This window comes from Aquarana catesbeiana, linkage group LG05, assembly GCF_042186555.1.
Source record: "Aquarana catesbeiana isolate 2022-GZ linkage group LG05, ASM4218655v1, whole genome shotgun sequence".
Classification (NCBI taxonomy): domain Eukaryota; kingdom Metazoa; phylum Chordata; class Amphibia; order Anura; family Ranidae; genus Aquarana; species Aquarana catesbeiana.
Window position 1 is genome coordinate 7,144,250 of NC_133328.1, and position 22,689 is coordinate 7,166,938.

Sequence of the window (22,689 nt, forward strand, 5' to 3'; positions counted from 1 at the left end):
CCCCTAGATCCTGAACTGTCTCCCAGCACCCTCTAATCCCCCCCCTAGATCCTGAACTGTCCACCAGCACCCTCTAATTCCCCCCTAGATCCTGAACTGTCCCCCAGCAACCTCTAATTCCCCCCTAGATCCTGAACTGTCCCCCAGCACCCTCTAATTCACCCCTAGATCCTGAACTGTCCCCCAGCAACCTCTAATTCCCCCCTAGATCCTGAACTGTCTCCCAGCACCCTCTAATTCCCCCCTAGATCCTGAACTGTCCCCCAGCACCCTCTAATTCCCCCCCTAGATCCTGAACTGTCCCCCAGCACCCTCTAATTCCCCCTAGATCCTGAACTGTCCCCCAACAACCTCTAATTCACCCCCTAGATCCTGAACTGTCCACCAGCACCCTCTAATTCACCCCCTAGATCCTGAACTGTCCCCCAGCAACCTCTAATTCCCCCCTAGATCCTGAACTGTCCCCCAGCACCCTCTAATTCACCCCTAGATCCTGAACTGTCCACCAGCACCCTCTAATTCCCCCCCTAGATCCTGAACTGTCCTCCAACAACCTCTAATTCACCCCTAGAATCCTGAACTGTCCCTCAGCACCCTCTAATCCCCCCCCCCAGACCCCGAACTGCCTCCCAGCACTCTCTAGTGCCCCTCTGAATGCCAGTGGGCGGTGCCAGGCGAGGTGACCATAAGTAGCTCTGCTTGTTTTTGGATGGGGGCGCACAGCATGTCTTTGGGATTCATGTCTTGCTCCGCTCCCTATATTCCTGGAAGACTCCCCTGTTTTCTACCAGCCCCTTCTTGTCATGTTCTCCAGTCACATGTCTTCTGATTGGGCGGGGGGGGGGGGGGGGATTATTCGGGTTTCTGTGTATGAAATTAACAGCATGAAATAACTTTTCAGAAAAGCTCCATCTTTTATAGTTCCAGGACCTTCCTCTTCTCCTTTATCTCAAGTCCAGTGACTTTTTTCCTAGGCTTAGATGATGTCAGTCTGCTGCAGGCAGGAGGTAGCATTTTCTTAGTTCCCCCTCCCCCCTTCCCCAGTGATCAGACTGCAACATTGTAACTTTGTAGCAAGTCACACGGTGAACAGCTGCATTAAGGGCTGATCTGTGTCAGACAATTATGAACACAGCCAGGAATTGGAAGATAACCTTGGATGATGCCTGAACAAAGATGGTGCCCTCCTACTGGATCTGATGCTAGAGCCATTTTAAATACCAGTTTACTGTTTGGTTTTGAAAGACGTTATCTTAACTCTTAGAATTGTCTTCATTCTCTGATCATTCCACAGGGGGAAGGCGAAGGGCGCGGCAAGATTGACGGCACTTATAGGGGAGTGACCTTCTTCAAATGTAAGCAGAACAGCGGCCTGCTCTTACCCTTCAACAAGGTCATCTTCTCCGGAGCCGCGCCCTCAGACAGTCTGGGGTCCCTCTCGGTTCAGACCCGGACACTGAACCCCGTCAATCAGGGGGACAAAATCTCCTTCTTTGTGGATGACAAGTTAAAGCGGGGGCTGGTCATATTCAACAAGATGGCAGATGGCTACGTGGAGGTGTTACCGGTAAGGATGGGGTTTCGGGGTTTGCGCCCAGTTGCAGCTGAGAGTGCGCCCCCTGTCTGTATTGTGTGAGGGGCGGGGACCCAGAATACTGCAGGGAAATGTCATTGTGGGAGGGGCGGGGACCCAGAATACTGCAGGGAAATGTCATTGTGGGAGGGGCGGGACACAGAATACTGCAGGGAAATGTCATTGTGAGAGGGGAGGGGCGGGGACACAGAATACTGCAGGGAAATGTCATTGTGAGAGGGGCGGGGACACAGAATACTGCAGGGAAATGTCATTGTGGGAGGGGCGGGACACAGAATACTGCAGGGAAATGTCATTGTGGGAGGGGCGGGGACACAGAATACTGCAGGGAAATGTCATTGTGGGAGGGGCGGGGACACAGAATACTGCAGGGAAATGTCATTGTGGGAGGGGCGGGACACAGAATACTGCAGGGAAATGTCATTGTGGGAGGGGCGGGGACACAGAATACTGCAGGGAAATGTCATTGTGAGAGGGGCGGGACACAGAATACTGCAGGGAAATGTCATTGTGGGAGGGGCGGGGACACAGAATACTGCAGGGAAATGTCATTGTGGGAGGGGCGGGGACACAGAATACTGCAGGGAAATGTCATTGTGGGAGGGACGGGGACACAGAATATGGCAGGGAAATGTCATTGTGGGAGGGGCGGGACACAGAATACTGCAGGGAAATGTCATTGTGGGAGGGGCGGGACACAGAATACTGCAGGGAAATGTCATTGTGGGAGGGGCGGGGACACAGAATACTGCAGGGAAATGTCATTGTGGGAGGGGCGGGGACACAGAATACTGCAGGGAAATGTCATTGTGGGAGGGGCGGGGACACAGAATACTGCAGGGAAATGTCATTGTGGGAGGGGCGGGGACACAGAATACTGCAGGGAAATGTCATTGTGAGAGGGGAGGGGCGGGGACACAGAATACTGCAGGGAAATGTCATTGTGAGAGGGGCGGGGACACAGAATACCGCAGGGAAATGTCATTGTGGGAGGGGCGGGGACACAGAATGCTGTAGGAAATCTAACTATAGTGGGAGGGGCAAAGACACAAACTACTGGGGGATCTCAGCAATGAAGTCTGGGAGATTTAGGAAGCCATTAGGTGTGTCAGCCTACTGGCGAGTTTCCTGCATCCAAGTGACATATCCCTCTCATATTTCTCTAAGCAGAGATGACATCCAGGAGGTGATGTGCAGAAGCCCACAAGGTGACAACTCTCACATGTTCCCCAAAGTAGTGGCTTCATCTGTACTATGTGTAGTAATACCTGGGCGGGGATTGCATCCCTTACACTGATTGGGTGTGCCATTATAATATTAAATCTTTCTTTTATTGGGACAGGAGGACAGCTCCTCCAGTACACTGATGAAGATCCCCCTGGATTCCATTGTAAAGGAAGAGATAACTTCAGGTAGAGCTTGTGGTACTTCACATTACTACTTTCTACTGCACTGAGCTCACATCTTCCGTCCTCACTGCTCATAGTGATACAATGTAACACAACCAAGGAGATGAGGGAGGCTACACACTGATACAATGTAACACAGATTAATGATGGAGGCTACACACTGATACAATGTAACACAACCCATGAGATGAGGGATGTAACACAGCCTAATGAGGGAGGCTACACACTGATACAATGTGACAGAAAATGATGGGGGAGGATATTTTTCACTTTTTTTTTTTTTTTTCATTCAACCCGCTGATTGAAAAAAAAAAATAATGTATGGCCAGCTTTAGGCTCATCACTGTTCCTCAATATCTATCGTCTTGTAGCCAGGTGATGAGAGGCACAACAGGTCAAGGATAGGAGAAAGGAGCTTCTGTAATCCTCGGGAACCATTTTGAAGTCAACAGCACCCTTAAAGATTCCAAAAAACAACCTAATTTTGCCCTCTCTATAGTAAAATTTTCAAAGCTTCCCATTTAGGCTCATTCCTGATATGAAGCAGCCCCATTCTCAGAGCTCCACCTTCCAGAACCATGTAAACCTGGTATATAGTGTTTGTGTAGACTTCCATGTCTCACCTACGTTGTCTCCTCTCTCCTCCTCCCATGAAGACGGTGCATCCATGTGTAGGGAACAGAAGAGCCTCAACGACGGCAAACAGAAAGAAGAGCTTTTGGGCAGAAACCTGGAAGTGGATTCTCTGGTACAGATTCAGTACCAGGAAGGGGAAATGGCCTATGGGATCATCCGATGGTTGGGGTGTCTTCCACAAATGGAGGACACCATGGCCGGGGTGGAGCTGGTAAGTTGCTTGCTGACGTTTGAATTATACTTTGTAATAAACATTTACCCTTTTTTAAAACTGCCCTAAATAATGTTTAAATTAAGAGTGCCCCTGTTCATTTTAGAGCCAATGTAGTGAAAGCTGCCAGTGTAAGAATGTCATGTGTGATGTCATCAGGTCACTTTGGGCCATTGTAGTGAAAGCTTAAAGTGACGTCACGCAAACACAATGTAGTGAAGGCTGGCAGTCTGATCATGCCATGGGATCCTCTTGGGAGTCCCAGCAAGCACTAGAATCTGGTACCATTATGACGTCACCCTTTTAGTGTGATAGGTTCATCCTTTAGCGCACCCCCGAAAGAGCCGCTGGTGAACTTGTTTCCTTTCTCCTTAGTTATGTAGCACTGACCCTCTAAGAGTTGCTGAGTATAGTCTTTCCTGGGCCTCCCTCTGATTATCCTGCAGCCAGACACTTGGGTATTTTCACCCTATCATCCGCACGCTCTTCCCCTCATTATCCAATGATCAGTCTATGGTATTTTTTTCCTTTTTTTTTTTTTTAGTATTTATTGGTAGAAGTTGGATAGGAGAAGGGATTGGTGGGATACTCCAACTTGAACTATGCACAAATGAGGACAACTCTCACTTGACCCCATTAAACTGACCTGGATAGCAGATTCCCTGTTGGACCACACTATAGCTGTGTGGGAAGATAAGTTCTTTGCTCGCTCTGGCAGGAGGCTCAATGCACCACTTTCCTTCAGGACACTCACTAGTATCCTCTTTAGTTGACACCCGTCCACTGACGTCACTAGCCTGAAGGGATGGCCCTCACAGAATATGCCCCTAGATGCAGGTCTGTACTCACAAACGGAAACGGATCCTTCTAGACGTGTCTCCCTCCTAGTCAGCTCTGCAGGACATCTGGGTTGCAGTTCTGGCCCTCAGGTCGACCACCTGAGGCTGCATGGCAGCCTGTACAGGGGAGGGGTAGCAGCCCCCTCCCTCCGGGGACCCTGTTCTCCAGCCGAAGACCCCAAGCACATGTGCCTTAGGCATATAATACATTCACCCAGCATGCCCTGAGGCACCTGCTTCTGCCAATGGCCAGGGCTGTAACTACGCCAATGCTCATTTGTCAGGTTTCCTCCCACTGTCCAATATACTCGTCCTATTGGACCAGTGTGAAGCAGGCAGAAAACATGAGCAGCATCTGAGCACAATGAGCAGACCCTATCAATGGATCACTGCTCCCTGGTAGGCAGAGAACACCTAAATTTACCTAATAGCCTCCCTGGTATGCAGGGAAACCCAAAACTATGCTCTCTTTAGCACCTACCTAAGACGGTGTTACAGTAAAACACACACAGCTAGGCACATGGCATAGGCTCCCCCCCAGCCTCAGCTGGGACCTCGATGTCTTCCAGATGGTACCTCCAGAAATCCTGCCCCAGGGGCTAAGCCCCTGGATGGGTGTTTCCTCCAGCAGGACTAGACCCAGGAACTCTGCACCTATTGCCTCAGGCCCCAGACTATTTATTGGCTCTTCCACCACCTTCTGGGTTAACCTCCCTAGGGATTGGCTGGAGAGTCGCATAAATATTCAGACTGCTTACTCTGTTCTTTCTCCCACTATAATTCTAGAATCCTCTAGAATACAGGGGGAAGCAATCAGAGCAGCAGCCTGTGAGACACTGAGCAGGCCTGAATAATCAACCCCTGCTCCACTGACTACAGAAGATCTAACTAAATTTACCTTACAATCTACACTACTTTAGGAGGGTGCTGCAATCCAATAAATTAGTGTTTATGCAATCCCCCAGCACAAATGATAGTGTAAGATCATTCAGTGTCCAGTGTAGTGAAACCTTGCAGAGTGATGTCATGTGATCATTGAGAGCCACGTGAACACTATTCTTAGAAAAGGAAAGGTTCTCTGGACCCCATAGTAACTGTGATTATTAAGTAATAATGTAATCACATTAGGTACAGTGGTGGCTCGTCCATAGGGTGCATCCCCCCCCCCCAAGCTAAAAAAAATGGTCCTTTAAAAAACAAAAAAGGAAAGGTTCTCTGGACCCCATAGTAACTGTGATTATTAAGTAATAATGTAATCACATTAGGTACAGTGGTGGCTCGTCCATAGGGTGCATCCCCCCCCCCCCCAAGCTAAAAAAAATGGTCCTTTAAAAAACAAAAAAAAAGTCCTTTTAAGTGCACTGTGTACGGGCGCCAGGCACAGTGCACTATGGGCATTGTGACGTCTATGCAATCACGTGATTACAGGTGAGACGCTTCATTTGCCTGGTTCTCTGAGTGCTTGTGGCACAAAGCAATGCGCCGCAACACTCCCTTATTGGTCATTCTCCCTGTTGTGTGGTTTTCCTATTGGCACCGCTGTAGGACATGGGCGGTGCTTTCATCGGAGCCGCTGTGTCCTTTTCGGTTTCTCTGTGCCAGTGGGAAACCGGAAGTGACGTAGCAGCTCTGTGGATGGAGCGCATGGCCCGAGCGGCACTTTCTTTCATCTTTCGGCCAGATTGGTAGGTTCTGAGAGAGTGCTGGGCTGTATACCCTATCTGTGATGCTGGGCTGTATACCCTATCTGTGATGCTGGGCTGCATACCCTATCTGTGATTTGGGATGAGCTTGATGTTGGAGTTGAACAAAGGTTTGACTCGAACATTGGGTGTTCGTCCGTTCGCAGGACAGCGAACATTATGGGGCATTCGTAGCAAATTCGATGTTGGTTCCCAGCTTGAGGAAGGGAGTACATGAGGCTAGAGAGAGGGGGTGCCCAAGAAGGACAAGAAACTGGCAGTCAGGTTCCCCCAGCTGCAGCATACTGCCAAATTTGCTCCAGTGATGAGGAGGAAGGGGATGATGAGGTCACTGACTGTACTTAGGTGCCTGAGAGGAGGAGGAGGCACAACTCCAATAAGGCAGGATGTCCTCTAGGGGGTAGCTTAAGGGCAGGCCCCCTATTGCATCACACCGCAGAGCTCCACAGGTGCAAGGCGTTGCTGACTCCCCGCTGACTTTTGAAAGATCCTTGGTGTGGACCTTTTTTGACACGTGTGCAGCTTGGCACCACATGCTTAACCAGACATATAACGACCTGCAATGCAGCCCATTGGCAACAGCACTTGAAAGACCCACATCAAAGAAAAAGGCGGACTTCTCCTTGCTCCTCATCTGGGATCTCCAACCTCACTATACCTCCAGTCCTCTCAAAAACCTGCACTGAGAGGAATGAAGGTATAGCAATAGGTGTCCCAAGTACTTGCAGCCAATCTGCTAGCAGTACACCACCATCTGATTTTTAGCAGGCAAATTTCCCTACCCCAGTTGCTGAACCATAAAAAGAAAGAAAAGATTTGTCCTCTGAACCAGCAGTGCTCCGCAAGCGTTCAAGGGGCTACGCAAGCAGTCGGGTAAAAAAAATGCCATGCAGTGCTTGAGTTGGCCTGGTTAGGGGACAGGAGCCACACTGGGGCAGAAATTCTGCCGGCTCTGCAGGGGCAGGCTCAGAGGTGGTTGACACCACACCAGCTTCAGCCAGGAATGGTTGACACTTGACCAATGTTCCATGTTTGGCACACGTCTTGAATTTGGTGGTGCAGCGGTTCTTGAGCAGGTATCCAGGCTTACAGGATATCCCGAGCCAGGCCAGAAAAGTCTGTGGTAATTTCCGCCGGTCATACAATGCCAGTGCTCGGCTGGCCGACATTCAAAGGGAATGCAACCTGCCCACCAACCGCCTCATTTGTGACATGTCCACCAGGTGGAACTTAGGGTTGGCGATGCTGCAGCGGCTGCACACGCAGCAGAGGGCCATCAATGAGTACCTGTGCGAGTATGGCACCAGGACAGGTCAGGGGAGCTTGGGTTCTTTCCGCCATGCCATTGGCTACTGATCAAGGATGCATGCACTGTCCTGTCACCATCTGAGGAGGCCACAAGGATGGTGAGTAGCGACAATGCATGCATCAGTGACACTGTCCCTCTAGTCTTCCTGTTGGAGCACGCTCTTCGTGGAATAATGGACAGGGCACTTGAGGCAGAACAGCGGGAGGAAGAGGAGGACTTCCTTACCTCTCAAGGCCCCTTTTATCCTGATAGCATTCCTGTGGGCCCGCCAAACACACAGGAAGAAGAGGAGGAGGTGGAGGATGTGTCAGCATGGACGTGGAGGATAACACTCAGCAGCAGTCTTCAAGGGATGGTTTTCAGTCCCCAGAAACCCAAGGAGTTGTATGTGGCTGGGAGGAGGTTGTTACGGATCATGTGATCCTTAGTGACCCAGAATCTAATGCCTCTGCAAACTTACGCTGCATGGCCTCCCTGTTTCTGCAAAGCCTGCCAAAGGACCCTAGGATTCGTGGTAACAAGGAGAGGGATAATTACTGGCTGGCAACCCTTCTTGATCCAAATTACAAGGGTAAGGTTGCAGAAGTCATCCTGCCTTTGCAGAGGGAGCAGAGGATAAAACATCTTCAGGAGGCCTTGAAGAAACGTTTGTGCAATGCATTTCCAGACCCTGGGAGGTTACAATTTCCTGGTGCTGGACAACGTGTTGCTGAGGCTTCATTCAGTCAGAGGAAAAGCGGCGGAGAAGGTGGCCGGCTGAACGATGCCTTTTAAACAATTTTGCAGTCAAGGTGAGATCAGTTCAAGGTGAGATCAGTTCAAGCAACCATCACCAGCATCTGCATTACATGGTGCAGGGATATCTAGGGGCAAGAGCAGACTTGGAGACCTTTCCAACAGAGCATCCACAGGGTTACTGGGTCTTGAGGATGGACCACTTGGCCAGAACTTGCTCAATATGCAATTGAGCTACTGGCCTGTCCTGTATCCAGCGTTCTTTCGGAATGCACATTAAGTGCTGCTGGAGGGTTTGTAACAGATTGTGCCTGTCCACAGACTTCGCTGATAGGCTCACATTCATAAAAATGAATCCATCTTGGATCAGCAGCTATCAAGCACCTGATGCTGATGTAATTGATTGAATTTTCTATGGATGTGGGATCACTTGATGACTGGCTATGCTGACTATCCTATTCCTCCTCAATCTTGATGATGCTAGCTTCCAATAATATTTTTGGTTTAGGGCACCACCACCCAAGACCCACTTTTTCTGCCCCTGTTTAACAGGGGCATGTAATTTCAATTCTTGATATAATATTTCATAGCAGGGCCCGTTCCTGCACCCAACAAACGTAACTGTGAGAGCTTACAGTGTTGTGGCACCACCACCACCAAAGGCCCAATTTTTCTGCCCCTGTTTAACTGGGGAATGTAGTTTTACAATTACAATTTACAATTTTTGATATAGTATTTCACAGCAGGGCCCGTTCCTGCGCTCATCAAGAGTAACTGTGAGGGGTTACAGTGTTTTGGTGCCACCAACACCTAAGGCCCAATTTTCTGCAGAGTATATAGGGCAGGCCGTATAGTGTATATATACTGCTGTTCAGAATATATAGGGCCTGGGGGACCCCCATGCCATTTTTTTTTTTATTTGGGTGTGGGGTTTCCCTTAATATCCATACCAGACCCAAAGGGCCTGGTAATGGACTGGGGGGACCATGCCGTTTCTTTCAATGATTTTCATCTATATTGCCGGGACCCGGCAATACATTACAGCCGCAAGCAGTTATAAATGACTTTTTTTCCTTTTAGAAATGTCATTTTGCTGTGGTACTGTTCTAAACACGGGAAAACGGCGCCAATTTACAGGCATACTATAGACATCCCCCAGGCACGATATTTAAAGGAATGTTTCATTTTTATTGTTTCACTTTAAACATTATTAAAATCACTGCTCCCGAAAAATCGGACGTTTTTAAAACTTTTTTTTGCATTGATACATGTCCTCTGGGGCAGGACCCGGGTCCCCAAACACTTTTTATGGCAATAACTTGCACATAAGCCTTTAAAATTAGCACTTTTGATTTTTCACGTTCATGTCCCATAGACTTTAACGGTGTTTGAACTTTTTTGCATGTTCTGCTGCGAACCGAACCGGGGGGTGTTCGGCTCATCCCTATCTGTGATGCTGGGCTGTATACTCCTGACACTATGGGTGGAATACAGGGAACGGAGTGGCTGGATTCTATAAGGGATGGGGCTTATGAGAAGTGGGAGGGGTCAACAAGGAAGGGCAGGGTCTGGCACCCCCCCCCCCCATCGTAAAACTTCACCAGCCGCCACTGCATTAGGAATGAAGATTATGTAGTGACAATCTTGGTAAAGTAATTTCTTCCACTGGTATTTCTTTTTGGCCCCACCCCTGAGGAGATCTGAGTAACTCACTGTGCCCCTCAACCTCCAGACTCTAGAACCAATACAGAGAGACACACTTGTGTGACGATGTCATGTGATTGTGCAGACCAATGCAATAATAATGTCCTATGAACATTCATTTATGGTAGGCCATTCTCTGATCACTTACCTCTGTTCTTGACTCCACAGGAAGAAGATAAAGGTTGCACCGATGGCTGCTGGCAGGGGCGCCGGTATTTTTGCTGTGGCCCAAAACGTGGAATTTTTGTCAAGCTGAAAGCGTGTCAGCCAGATACCCGCTTCCTGGCTAGCAAAGACTGTGAGCCAAAGAGCCTGGAGGTTGAGGGGCAAAGTGAGTTACTCTAATCTCCTCAGGGGCGGAGCCAAAAAAAACACCAATGGGTGATCTTATTTTACCAAGATGATCACTTTATAACTTAAAATAATCACAGCTCCTATGGGGCACCATAGGAACATTTATTCTTTACAGAGGCATTTGACAGGTGCCTTGGAGGCAGTGTGTATAATCTTGTATCAAAAAAAAAAAAAAGATACAAGATTTTACATTTGGTTTCCATTCTGATATTCCAATACATACTATACTTTCCAATGTATAGACTCCTTTTGGGAACTGACGTGTACAGGCATAAACCACTGGAGGGAAAGTCGGCACTCAGGATAACATTAAATGGCAGTCCTCCTCCTTCATTGAAATGACATGAATAACTGCTGTAAAACAACCAACGCGTTTCGGCAATCAGGCTTTAATCATAGCCATGGGTAACCATACAAACTGGAGCTCCACCCTAAAAGAAAGTTCCGCTTTAAGCACCCCCCCCCCCCCCATGCCACATTTGGCATGTCATTTTTTTGGGTGGTAGCGGGTACCTGTCAAAACCAGGTCCCCCCCCCCTCAAAAAAAATGACATTCTGCAGCCACATCGCTGGATCCTGGGAATGGAAGACCGCCAATTGATGTTATCCCGAGTGCCGTCTTTTCATCCAGTGGTTTATCATATACAGAGACATCAGCCGCCTCATAGACTCCCCATACACACTATTAGATTTTCTGCAGATTTTTGTCTTCAGATTTACCAAAACCATATAATATGAGGTCAAACCTTAAGAGCCCTTTCGCACTGGGGCGGGGGGCGGCGCCGGCGGTAAAACGCCGCTATTAATAGCGGCGTTTTACCATTGGTATTCGGAGAGAAAGGGTTAAATACCACCGCAAAGCGCCTCTGCAGAGGCGCTTTGCCAGCGGTATAGCCGCGCCGTCCCATTGATTGGGCAGGAGCGGTGAAGGAGCGGTATACACTCCGCTCCTTCATCGCTCCGAAGATGCTGTGCTGGCAGGACTTTTTTTACTGTCCTGCCAGCGCATCGTTCCAGTGCGAAAGCCCTCGGGGCTTTCACACTGGAATGAAAGTAGCGGCACTTTCGGGTCGGTTTGCAGGCGCTATTATTAGCGCAATAGCGCCTGCAAACCGCCCCAGTGTGAAAGGACTCTAAGAGTTTTAATTTGCATGCAATCAGGTGAGCCCTCGCACTACATGGTTTTGGTAAATCTGAAGACAAAAATCTGCAGAAAATCTAATAGTGTGTATGGGGTCTTAGTCTGAGCGCTGGGTGGAGCCGAGGACTGAGAGGGTGGAAGCGCCACTACATCTGTTTTTCCGTATCGGCACATCTGCAGCTCACAAAACATTCGATCCGTAGTGTCAATGTTCCAGTGGAGCGCACACTTTTACTGGCAATTTTTCTCTGCATTTTCTGCTGGTGATTTTTCCTTTTTTTTTTTTTTTTTTTTTTTTATAGCATGAATGATTATATTGAATGTTCAAAAGTCTCTCTTTCTACTTGCTTTGTTTCAGACAGAGAGGAAGGTTACAGGATCTCCGGGAAGGTCCCCCCGCTGACGGGAAGTTCTGCTGTGGATATTTTACACGGTGATATGAAGGGGATACAAGGCCACTGTAACTCGTGCTACATGGATGCTGCCCTTTTCAGGTATTTAGTGGGAGGGTCTTGGCATGTCAGGGGGTTCCTCAGGGGCGGGACTGTAATTTTATCCATTTTATATTTCTTTTGGATTTTTTATCTTTTGGATCTTTTTTTTTTTTTTTGCTTTCATTGGGCCCCATTGTTGGTGTCACTGGGAGGAATTGTCTCCCATCATTGGTGTCATTAGGCCCCATTGTTGGTGTCATTGGAAGGAATTGTCCCCATCATTGGTGTCATTAGGCCCTATTGTTAGTGTCAATGGGAGGAACTATGCCCCATCATTGGTGCCTTTGGGAGGAATTGTGCCCATCATTGGTGCCTTTGGGAGGAATTGTGCCCCATCATTGCTGTCATTGGGCCCCATTGTTGGTGTTACTGGGAGGAACTGTGCCCCATCATTGGGCCCCATTGTTGGTGTCACTGGGAGGAACTGTGCCCCATCATTGGGCCCCATTGTTGGTGTCACTGGGAGGAACTGTGCCCCATCATTGGGCCCCATTGTTGGTGTCATTGGGAGGAACTGTGCCCCATCATTGGTGCCATTGGGCCCCATTGTTGGTGTCACTGGGAGGAATTGTCCCCCATCATTGGTGTCATTAGACCCCATTGTTGGTGTCACTGGGAGGAACTGTGCCCCATCATTGGTGCCTTTGGGAGGAATTGTGCCCTTCATTGGTGTCAGCGAATAAAATAGACCCCTAAGGGAGGACAAAAGCAAGGGCTGCATCTGGCCCCCCCGGGGAGTTTGGAGGTCACTGGACTAGGTGATGCTGAAGGTCCTCCAGGCAGGAAATGAAGTGAAGCTCTATCTGACTTGCTGCGGCTTCTAATGCACATTATGAAAAGCTCACAGTGTGCAGTGAAATCGGAGGAAGCCATTTCAGTCCAGGAGAGGAGCCGGTACACCTGGGCAAGACTGAAGGGAAGGCCGGAGGTCAGATTTAGACTCCTAAACAGACAACAGTAAAACATGACCGCTGTAAGCCTCTCCTTTCTCTATCCAAATCTCACAAAAAATGTTTGCATTTCCCCTTTTAATGGTTTTCCTCCTCTGCCTTCTCCCTGCAGCCTCTTCTCCTGTAGCTCAGCGTTGGACTCTCTACTCTTCAAACCGGCATCCCACCCAGACAAAGAGATCCAGAGGACCCTGAGAGAGGAGATTGTCAACCCTCTGCGCAAGTGAGACCACCCACAGTTATATTCTGATGGCAGAATCTGAAGACGGACCTCATGAAGATCCATCCTCTGGCCCCGGGGGAGTTCACTGTAAAGCTCTAAATTTACGTTTACCTCTATGGTGGCTATTTGGAGATCTTCTGCTGTAAAATTTGACTCGCTCTCTGATTCGTTTCCATCCCAGAACATCTGGGTCTGAGATGACCACCTGACTTCAAAATGCTGCAGACCGGTCTTCAGGAGGAAGCTGGGGTGGGTCTAATTTAACGGCAGATCTCCAGCCACAGGAGGTAGGTGTGGTTTATTGATCTACTGACCTCCATCCAATACAGAGATCATTTCTTCATGGGGTCCTTCTTTTAAAAGCAAACCTGATGCAGCCTTACTCAGCCAGGGTTCTGTACAATCCTAGGGTTCTGTCAGAGGATGGTAGACCAAGGTAAACTTTCTGAATCTCAGATAAGTAACCACTGACCACCGGTGACCATCAAGGCATCTTTAAAGACAGCATTCTTCTCACTGATCACCAATGTAAGGAGCATTCTTCCCACTGATCACCAATGTAAGGAACATTCTTCCCACTAATCACCAATGTAAGGAACATTCTTCTCACTGATTACCAATGTAAGGAACATTCTTCTCACTGATCACCAATGTAAGGAACATTCTTCACACTGATCACCAATGTAAGGAACATTCTTCTCACTGATCACCAATGTAAGGAACATTCTTCCCACTGATCACCAATGTAAGGAACATTCTTCCCACTGATTACCAATGTAAGGAACATTCTTCTCACTGATCACCAATGTAAGGAACATTCTTCACACTGATCACCAATGTAAGGAACATTCTTCTCACTGATCACCAATGTAAGGAACATTCTTCTCACTGATCACCAATGTAAGGAACATTCTTCCCACTGATCACCAATGTAAGGGACATTCTTCTCACTGATCACCAATGTAAGGAACATTTTTCCCACTGACCTCCAATGTAAGGAACATTCTTCCCACTGATCACCAATGTAAGGAACATTCTTCTCACTGATCACCAATGTAAGGAACATTTTTCCCACTGACCTCCAATGTAAGGAACATTCTTCCCACTGATCACCAATGTAAGGAACATTCTTCTCACTGACCTCCAATGTAAGGAACATTCTTCTCACTGATCACCAATGTAAGGAACATTCTTCTCTCTGATCACCAATGTAAGGAACATTCTTCTCACTGATCACCAATGTAAGGAACATTCTTCTCACTGATCACCAATGTAAGGAACATTCTTCTCACTGATCACCAATGTAAGGACCATTCTTCCCACTGATCACCAATGTAAGGAACATTCTTCTCACTGATCACCATCAGCACAAATGCCCCCCCTCCCTAAAGAAAATCACTCCTAGCACAAATCCTCAATTTCCCTCCGAGTATACTTTCTCCCCCCTGCTCCAAATCCCCCTCCTAGCAAAAATTTCCCCCCTCGTAGTGCAAGCTCCCCCCCCCCCCCGAGAATATCACCTCTTCTAGCACAAACCCCCCAAATGGACCCTCCTAGCACATATTTTCTCCCGACCCCCTCCCAACAAAAGTCACCTCTGAATCACCACTCCTTGCACACAGCACCAAATTTCCCCTTCTAGAACAATTCTTACCCCCTGCTGCCCCTCTAATTCCTCTTCTCAACACAAATCCCCCCCCCCTCAATTTCCTTGCAGTGCCCCCCCACCTTACATGATACCACAATGCCCAGGGCACCCGTCCCTGCTGCCCACCCCCCTGTCCCGGCCCTGGGTACTGACTATACTGACAAGTGATTATAGGGGCCACGTTATGTCTGAGGGCCACACCTGCTTAATGCCAGAAAAGATTCTTAGTACTTTATTAGAAGCATTGTAATAAACGGAAATCGCACATTTAATGACAAAAGGGCCATCAATTATTTCTGAAGTATTTAGCCGTAACGTTCTGGACGGTAATTATAACCTTTATTATTTTATTACAGGCTCAGTACTTCTATAGTGCCAATCATTTATGCAGCGCTTTACATATATATTACACATTTGCATCAGTCCCTCCCTGCCCTAAGACGGCATTCACATCCGAGCGTCGCGTTTTTTGAGCATTTTTAGGTTTTTTTTTTTGAGGCTTTGAATGCAAGTTTTTGCGCTTTTTTTTTTTTGTTTTTTTTTGTTTTTTTGTTTTTGCAGCATTTTTAAAACATTTTTGAGCTTTAGTGTTTTTTTATTAGCTAATAGAGATAAATATAATCTTTCATCCTTTTGTTGCTATGTTTTTCATCTTTTTCATCTGCTTTTACTTATTGTTTATTAATTATTTTACTTTTTTTCAAGGAGTTAGTTAATTTATTTTATTTATTATTTATTTACTTAATGGTATGTATTTATTTTGTTAGGTTAGGAGTTAGCAGTATGGCTAGGGGCTAGGATTAAGGTTAGGGGTCAATATTAGGGGTTAGGGTTAAGGGTTAATATTAGGGTTAGGATTTAGGGTTATTAGGGTTAGTGGTTAATATTAGGATTAGGGGGTTAATATTAGGGTTAGGATTAGGGGTTAATGAGGTTGGGGTTAGGGGTTAATATTAGGATTAGGGGTTAGGAATAGGGGTCAATGTTAGGGTTAGGGGTCAATATTAGAGTTAGGGGTTAATAGGGTTAGGATTATGGCTTAATGTTAGAGGTCAATATTAGATTTAGGGGTTATTGGGGTTAGGGGTTATTATTAGGATTAGGGGTTTGTATTAGGGGTTAATATTAGGCGTTAGGAATAGGGGTCAATGTTAGGGTTAGGGGTCAATATTAGGGCTAGAGGTTAATATTAGGGTTAGGGGTTAGGGTCAGGGGTTATTATTAGGGTTAGGGTCAGTATAAGGTTTAGGGGTTAATATAATAGTTTAGGGTTAGGTTAAGGGGTTAATATTAGGGTTAGGATTAGGAGTCAATATTAGGGTTTGGGGTTAGGATTAGGGGTTAATTTTAGGGTTATGGGTCAATATTTCATATTAGGATTAGGGATCAATATTAGGGTTAGGGGTCAGTATAACGATTAGGGGTTAATATTCTAGTTTGGGGTTAGGATTAGGGGTTAATATTAGTGTTGGGATTAGGGGTTAATATTCTAGTTTGGGGTTAGGATTAGGGGTTAATATTAGTGTTAGGATTAGGAGTCAATATTAGGGTTAGGGGTTAGGATTAGGGGTTAATTTTAGGGTTATGGGTCAATATTAGTGTTAGGATTAGGGGTTAATTTTAGGGTTATGGGTCAATATTTCATATTAGGATTAGGGATCAATATTAGGGTTAGGGGTTAATATTCTAGTTTGGGGTTAGGATTAGGGGTTAATATTAGTGTTAGGATTAGGGGTTAATATTAGGGTTAGGTTTTTTTTTAATGTATGTATATTATTTTTATTCTATTTTTATTTAATTATTGCATTTGAGCAGAAAATAACTCAACAAAACATGCTAAAACGCTCAAAAACACTCAAATCAAGAGTTTCCATGCATTTCTTTGCAGCAAAAAAAGGCTTCAAAAACGTACAATCTGCCCAGTTTAAGCTACAAAATAAGCTCCAGAACTTTTTTGAGCTTCAGGCGACCCTTAGTGGAGGTGGGAACCGTCTCCATAGAGAATCATTGATTTTTTTTTTTTTCCCTCCAGCATTTTGGGGCTTTAAGCTACAAAACGCTGAGGTGTGAATGGGGCCTCAAAGAGCTTACAATCTAAGGTCCTTTACTCACATTCATACATGGGGCTAATTTAGACAGGAGCCAAATCACCTCCCAGCATGTCTTTGAAGTTTGGGAGGAAACTGAAGTACCCAGAGGAAACCCACGCAGGCGCAGGGAGAACATGCAAACTCCATGTACTGTAGGTAGTGCCGTAGTTGGGAATGCGAACCGGCGCCCCCTAGTGCTGCCAGGCGGAAGTGATAACCATTTAGACACCGCTTTATCACCTGGAGAGGAGCTCAAGCTTTCCACCACAATGATGGGGAGCTAATCTTTAATATTAGAAATGCAAAAGAGAAAAAAATGTATATAATGGAATGAATGATAAAGATGATGATGATTGTTGCTAACAAACTGGTGTCCTTGGCAGGATCGGATATGTCTCTGCGGACAGCGTGATGATGCTGCGACATCAATTGATGCAGGAGAGTCAGTGCCCCAGCTTCACCACCTCGGAGAAAGGTACCGCTATTACTTTACTGCCAGGATAGTACAGACCTGGGAACTCAGCACAGGGATGGTGGGAACCCCTCATAATGGGCACAGCGGGTGTACAGACCCGGGAACTCAGCACAGGGATGGTGGGAACCTCTCATAATGGGCACAACAGGTGTACAGACCCGGGAACTCAGCACAGGGATGGTGGGAACCCCTCATAATGGGCCCATCAGGTGTACAGACCCGGGAACTCAGCACAGGGATGGTGGGAACCTCTCATAATGGGCCCATCAGGTGTACAGACCCGGGAACTCAGCACAGGGATGGTGGGAACCTCTCATAATGGGCACAACAGGTGTACAGACCCGGGAACTCAGCACAGGGATGGTGGGAACTCCTCATAATGGGCACAGAAGGTGTACAGACCCGGGAACTCAGCACAGGGATGGTGGGAACTCCTCATAATGGGCACAGCGGGTGTACAGACCCGGGAACTCAGCACAGGGATGGTGGGAACCCCTCATAATGGGCACAGCAGGTGTACAGACCCGGGAACTCAGCACAGGGATGGTGGGAACCCCTCATAATGGGCCCATCAGGTGTACAGACCCGGGAACTCAGCACAGGGATGGTGGGAACCTCTCATAATGGGCACAACAGTTGTACAGACCCGGGAACTCAGCACAGGGATGGTGGGAACCCCTCATAATGGGCACAGCGGGTGTACAGACCCGGAACTCAGCACAGGGATGGTGGGAACCCCTCATAATGGGCACAGCGGGTGTACAGACCCGGAACTCAGCACAGGGATGGTGGGAACCCCTCATAATGGGCCCATCAGGTGTACAGACCCGGAACTCAGCACAGGGATGGTGGGAACCTCTCATAATGGGCCCATCAGGTGTACAGACCCGGGAACTCAGCACAGGGATGGTGGGAACCTCTCATAATGGGCACAGCAGGTCTACAGACCCGGGAACTCAGCACAGGGATGGTGGGAACCTCTCATAATGGGCACAACAGGTGTACAGACCCGGGAACTCAGCACAGGGATGGTGGGAACCTCTCATAATGGGCCCATCAGGTGTACAGACCCGGGAACTCAGCACAGGGATGGTGGGAACCCCTCATAATGGGCCCATCAGGTGTACAGACCCGGGAACTCAGCACAGGGATGGTGGGAACCTCTCATAATGGGCACAACAGGTGTACAGACCCGGGAACTCAGCACAGGGATGGTGGGAACTCCTCATAATGGGCACAGAAGGTGTACAGACCCGGGAACTCAGCACAGGGATGGTGGGAACTCCTCATAATGGGCACAGAAGGTGTACAGACCCGGGAACTCAGCACAGGGATGGTGGGAACCCCTCATAATGGGCCCATCAGGTGTACAGACCCGGGAACTCAGCACAGGGATGGTGGGAACCTCTCATAATGGGCACAACAGTTGTACAGACCCGGGAACTCAGCACAGGGATGGTGGAAACCCCTCATAATGGGCACAGCGGGTGTACAGACCCGGGAACTCAGCACAGGGATGGTGGGAACCCCTCATAATGGGCACAGCAGGTGTACAGACCCGGGAACTCAGCACAGGGATGGTGGGAACCCCTCATAATGGGCCCATCAGGTGTACAGACCCGGGAACTCAGCACAGGGATGGTGGGAACCTCTCATAATGGGCACAACAGTTGTACAGACCCGGGAACTCAGCACAGGGATGGTGGAAACCCCTCATAATGGGCACAGCGGGTGTACAGACCCGGGAACTCAGCACAGGGATGGTGGGAACTCCTCATAATGGGCACAGAAGGTGTACAGACCCGGGAACTCAGCACAGGGATGGTGGGAACTCCTCATAATGGGCACAGAAGGTGTACAGACCCGGGAACTCAGCACAGGGATGGTGGGAACCCCTCATAATGGGCACAGCGGGTGGACTGACCCTTTAAGTCTTCCATGTAACTTTGTTTGGAATGTACATTATAATACAGATTTGTAGATATCTCTGAGATCTCATCCCCATGGGTAGTGCACTGCTTTGAAACAGTGTGGCAATAATAAGAAGGAATAGGAGCTTTCATATGTAATCCGCACACCAGACTGCCCTCATCTATAATTGCAAAATTTTGCAAAGAATCACTTATAAAATGTTATGATTTTATAGTTTGCTACTGAGACAGGATAAGCCGATAGGATATGGTGGGAGGGGGGCGAATGGAATCCAGACCTCCACCTTAATCAGCGTGGAGCTCAGTAAAGTCTTCTTAGAACAGGTCACATGACTCTTCTCATCACATGTCCCCAAAAATAAGAGGATTAGGCCTGGTTTCAGTGGAGCCATGCAAATCATTATTTTTTTTTCTACCCCATTGTCACATAATCCCCTTATTTTTGGGGATATGTGATGAGATGAGACGTGTGTTCCTCTGTTCTAAGAAGACTTTGCTATAGTTGGCTAGTTATCATTTTGATGTCCCATATTTATTCCTCAGCAGTACTGTGCAGTTTGTATTATCATGGCTATAGAAATTCTGATATTTGTATTTTTTATTTTTTTTTTTATTTTACTTTTGACTCTCAGACCCGGAGGAGTTCCTGAACCTGATCATGCAGCGAATCCTCAGAGCCGACCCTCTGCTGAGGCTGCAGTAAGTGATATTCCTCTATTCTGGGACACAGATGGCCAATGTACAGGATATGCGTGTGTGTGTATATATGTATATTATATATGACGTCACCAGGCAATGTCTAGGTAAAGAGACTGTGACGGATCCTTCTCCTACCCTTCAGACATAAAAACGCGTACGCTACACTGTGCTGCATTTTTTTGCTACAAACTTTAGTTTGGCATCTTTGCCCTGGGTGCTAGAGGATCTTGTCCAGGCACTGCCGCCTCTCCAAGCTTCTCGTGCATAGGCTCAAATGTGAAGACTCATGGTACAGGCACTTTTTCTTTTTTAACGGAAATTCGAGCTTCAGCCCTCCAAATGCAGGATTGATGGAAGATTGGCCAGCATCAGGAACCCCTTTTTTTGCATCAGAGATAGAAGACACAAGAAACTGGCAGCTGTTTTCTGCTTAAAATTTGAACTTCAAACCTCAGATAAGGTTGTGCGAAAACTGTCCAGTGGCGGGACAATTTAAATGCAGGACCAAATGCAGAGACACAAGACATCTTCAGCTGTTTTTCACCAAAAATTAAAGCTTCAGCCCTCAGCTACATGTGTGCAGGGGGTATGGTGGGATTATCAAAGGAGGAGGATAAGCGAGCTTTATTAATGCTGGCTGAATACTGACTACTCTGTGCCTGGGAAAAGGAAGATGTTGTAGGCCAAATGTGGAGACGCAAAGGACCAGGCATCTGTCTTTTGCAAAAAAAAAAAAAGAGAACTTCAGCCCAAAGATAAGGTTGTGTAAAAAATGTCCAGCGGCAGGACAGCTTGGCAGCAGGGACAACAGGCCCAACTTTGGAGACCCTAGGCACCATCGGCTGTTTGTTTGTTTTTTTTTTAATAAAAATTAGAGCTTCAGTCCTCAACTACATGTGTCCAGGGGTTTGGTGGAGAAGGAGGAAAAGCTTCAAAGATGATGATGGCACAATACTGACTGCTCTGTGCCTGGAAGGAAGGACATAAGGGCTTTGGGAGCCGGTCACCTACCTCCTCTGCTTGCTGTTGCATGGGCTAAGTCATTAATAGTCTGGCATTGCAGCTTTACCACTGATGCATGGGGGAGCTAAGATGCAGCATATAAATTCCTACCCTCCTTGACTCACCCACTGAGTAAGGCCATTGGGTGAAGCGCATTATTCAGAGTTAACCAGATCTGTAATATTTTCAAAAATCTCTTACAGCTATGGTCCTCAGGTATAGTTTCGTAGAAATTTGACCGGGGGCAGGAGCATTTTTTGCATCAGAGAGAGCAGACTCAAATGTCGAGACACAAGAAACGGGCAGCTGAACTTCAGTCCTCCAATAAAGTTGTGCAAAAATTGTCCAGTGGCAGGACAGTTTTGCAGTAGTGACAGATGTGTAGGCCCAAGACCCAGGTAGGTGTTTGCTGAAAATGGGACCTTCAGCCCTCAAATGTAGGACTATAAAAAATGGCCAGAGAGAGAAGACTCAAATGTTGAAGCACAAGAAACGGGCAGCTGTTTACTGCAAAGAATTTGAACTTCAGACCTCAGATAAGGTTGTGCGAAAAATTGACCAGTGGCGGGACAATTTGACAGCAGGACCAAATGCAGAGCTACAAGACATCTTCAGCTGTTTTTCAACTAAAATTATAGCTTTAGCCCTCAGCTACATGCGTTCGAGGGGTATGGTGGGATTAGCAGAGGAGAAGGAAGAGCGAACTTTAGCAATATTGGCTGAATACTGACTGCTCTGTGCCTGGGAAGAGGAAGATGTTATAGGCTATAAGAGCCAGTCACCTACCTTCTCTGCATGCTGCATTGATACTCTGGCCAAAGAAAATGCAAAAGATGTCCTTTGCCTTGGTGGTGGCATGCATACAGTACATTGTTGTTTCCTTGGCGGTGGCATTGTTTTAGACAGTTTATTCCTCTTGTCATTTTGTGGTCTTCCAACCCCCAACAGGTCGAAGGATCAAGGTGTCCAGGAGTGTTACTGCTACCAGATTTTCATAGAGAAGCAGCAGGAAATGACCGTTCCCAACGTCCAGCAGCTTTTGGAGCAGTCCTTCCACCACTCCAACCTCAAGCTGGCCGAGGTGAGCGCACGTAGCAGATAATGATGGGGGGAGTTCCATGTATTTAAAGGGCCTTGTTTGTGAGGGGGAGGCTTTGTCACCCTCATCCTTCCTTCGCTACCTAGTCAGTCACTGACATGGTCAAGTTGGGAGTCCTGACTTTCCTGGCTACTTACATATTCTAAGTCAGTGACTCACCAAGTATATATGAAAAGTGTGCTAGTTAGGACATTTCTTGTTGCCTCTTAAGACCAGTTTCCAGCTGTCATTGCTTTAGCACAGTGTTTAAAGTGGTTGTAAACCTAGTTACCCCACTTGTACCTACAGGTAAGCCTATAATAAGACTTACCTGTAGTTACTGGAAATATCTCTTAAACTTGCACGGTTTAGGAGATATTTAGCATATACGCTTGCGCCGACGTCATCGGCGCATGCGCACTGAAGAAAGGGCACGATCGTGCTGTTGCTATAGGGCCCGTGCT

The 22,689-nt window shown here is 47.4% G+C and overlaps 1 protein-coding gene across 3 annotated transcripts in view; it reads left to right on the forward strand.

Moving 5' to 3' along the window:
- The window catches only part of LOC141144061 (ubiquitin carboxyl-terminal hydrolase CYLD-like), a 70,757-nt gene that overhangs the window by 20,707 nt on the left and 27,361 nt on the right, over positions 1-22,689 (forward strand). For all 3 annotated transcript variants that reach the window (XR_012244341.1, XM_073629420.1, XM_073629421.1), the window contains 9 exons: positions 1,295-1,567; positions 2,937-3,006; positions 3,660-3,850; positions 10,309-10,471; positions 11,994-12,129; positions 13,192-13,302; positions 17,424-17,515; positions 20,079-20,145; positions 22,096-22,228. Coding sequence is in view for 2 of the 3 variants with exons in the window: in XM_073629420.1 (XP_073485521.1) it covers positions 1,295-1,567; positions 2,937-3,006; positions 3,660-3,850; positions 10,309-10,471; positions 11,994-12,129; positions 13,192-13,302; positions 17,424-17,515; positions 20,079-20,145; positions 22,096-22,228 (1,236 nt within the window). In the remaining variant the exon portion in view is untranslated. The remainder of the gene's footprint in view (positions 1-1,294; positions 1,568-2,936; positions 3,007-3,659; positions 3,851-10,308; positions 10,472-11,993; positions 12,130-13,191; positions 13,303-17,423; positions 17,516-20,078; positions 20,146-22,095; positions 22,229-22,689) is intronic.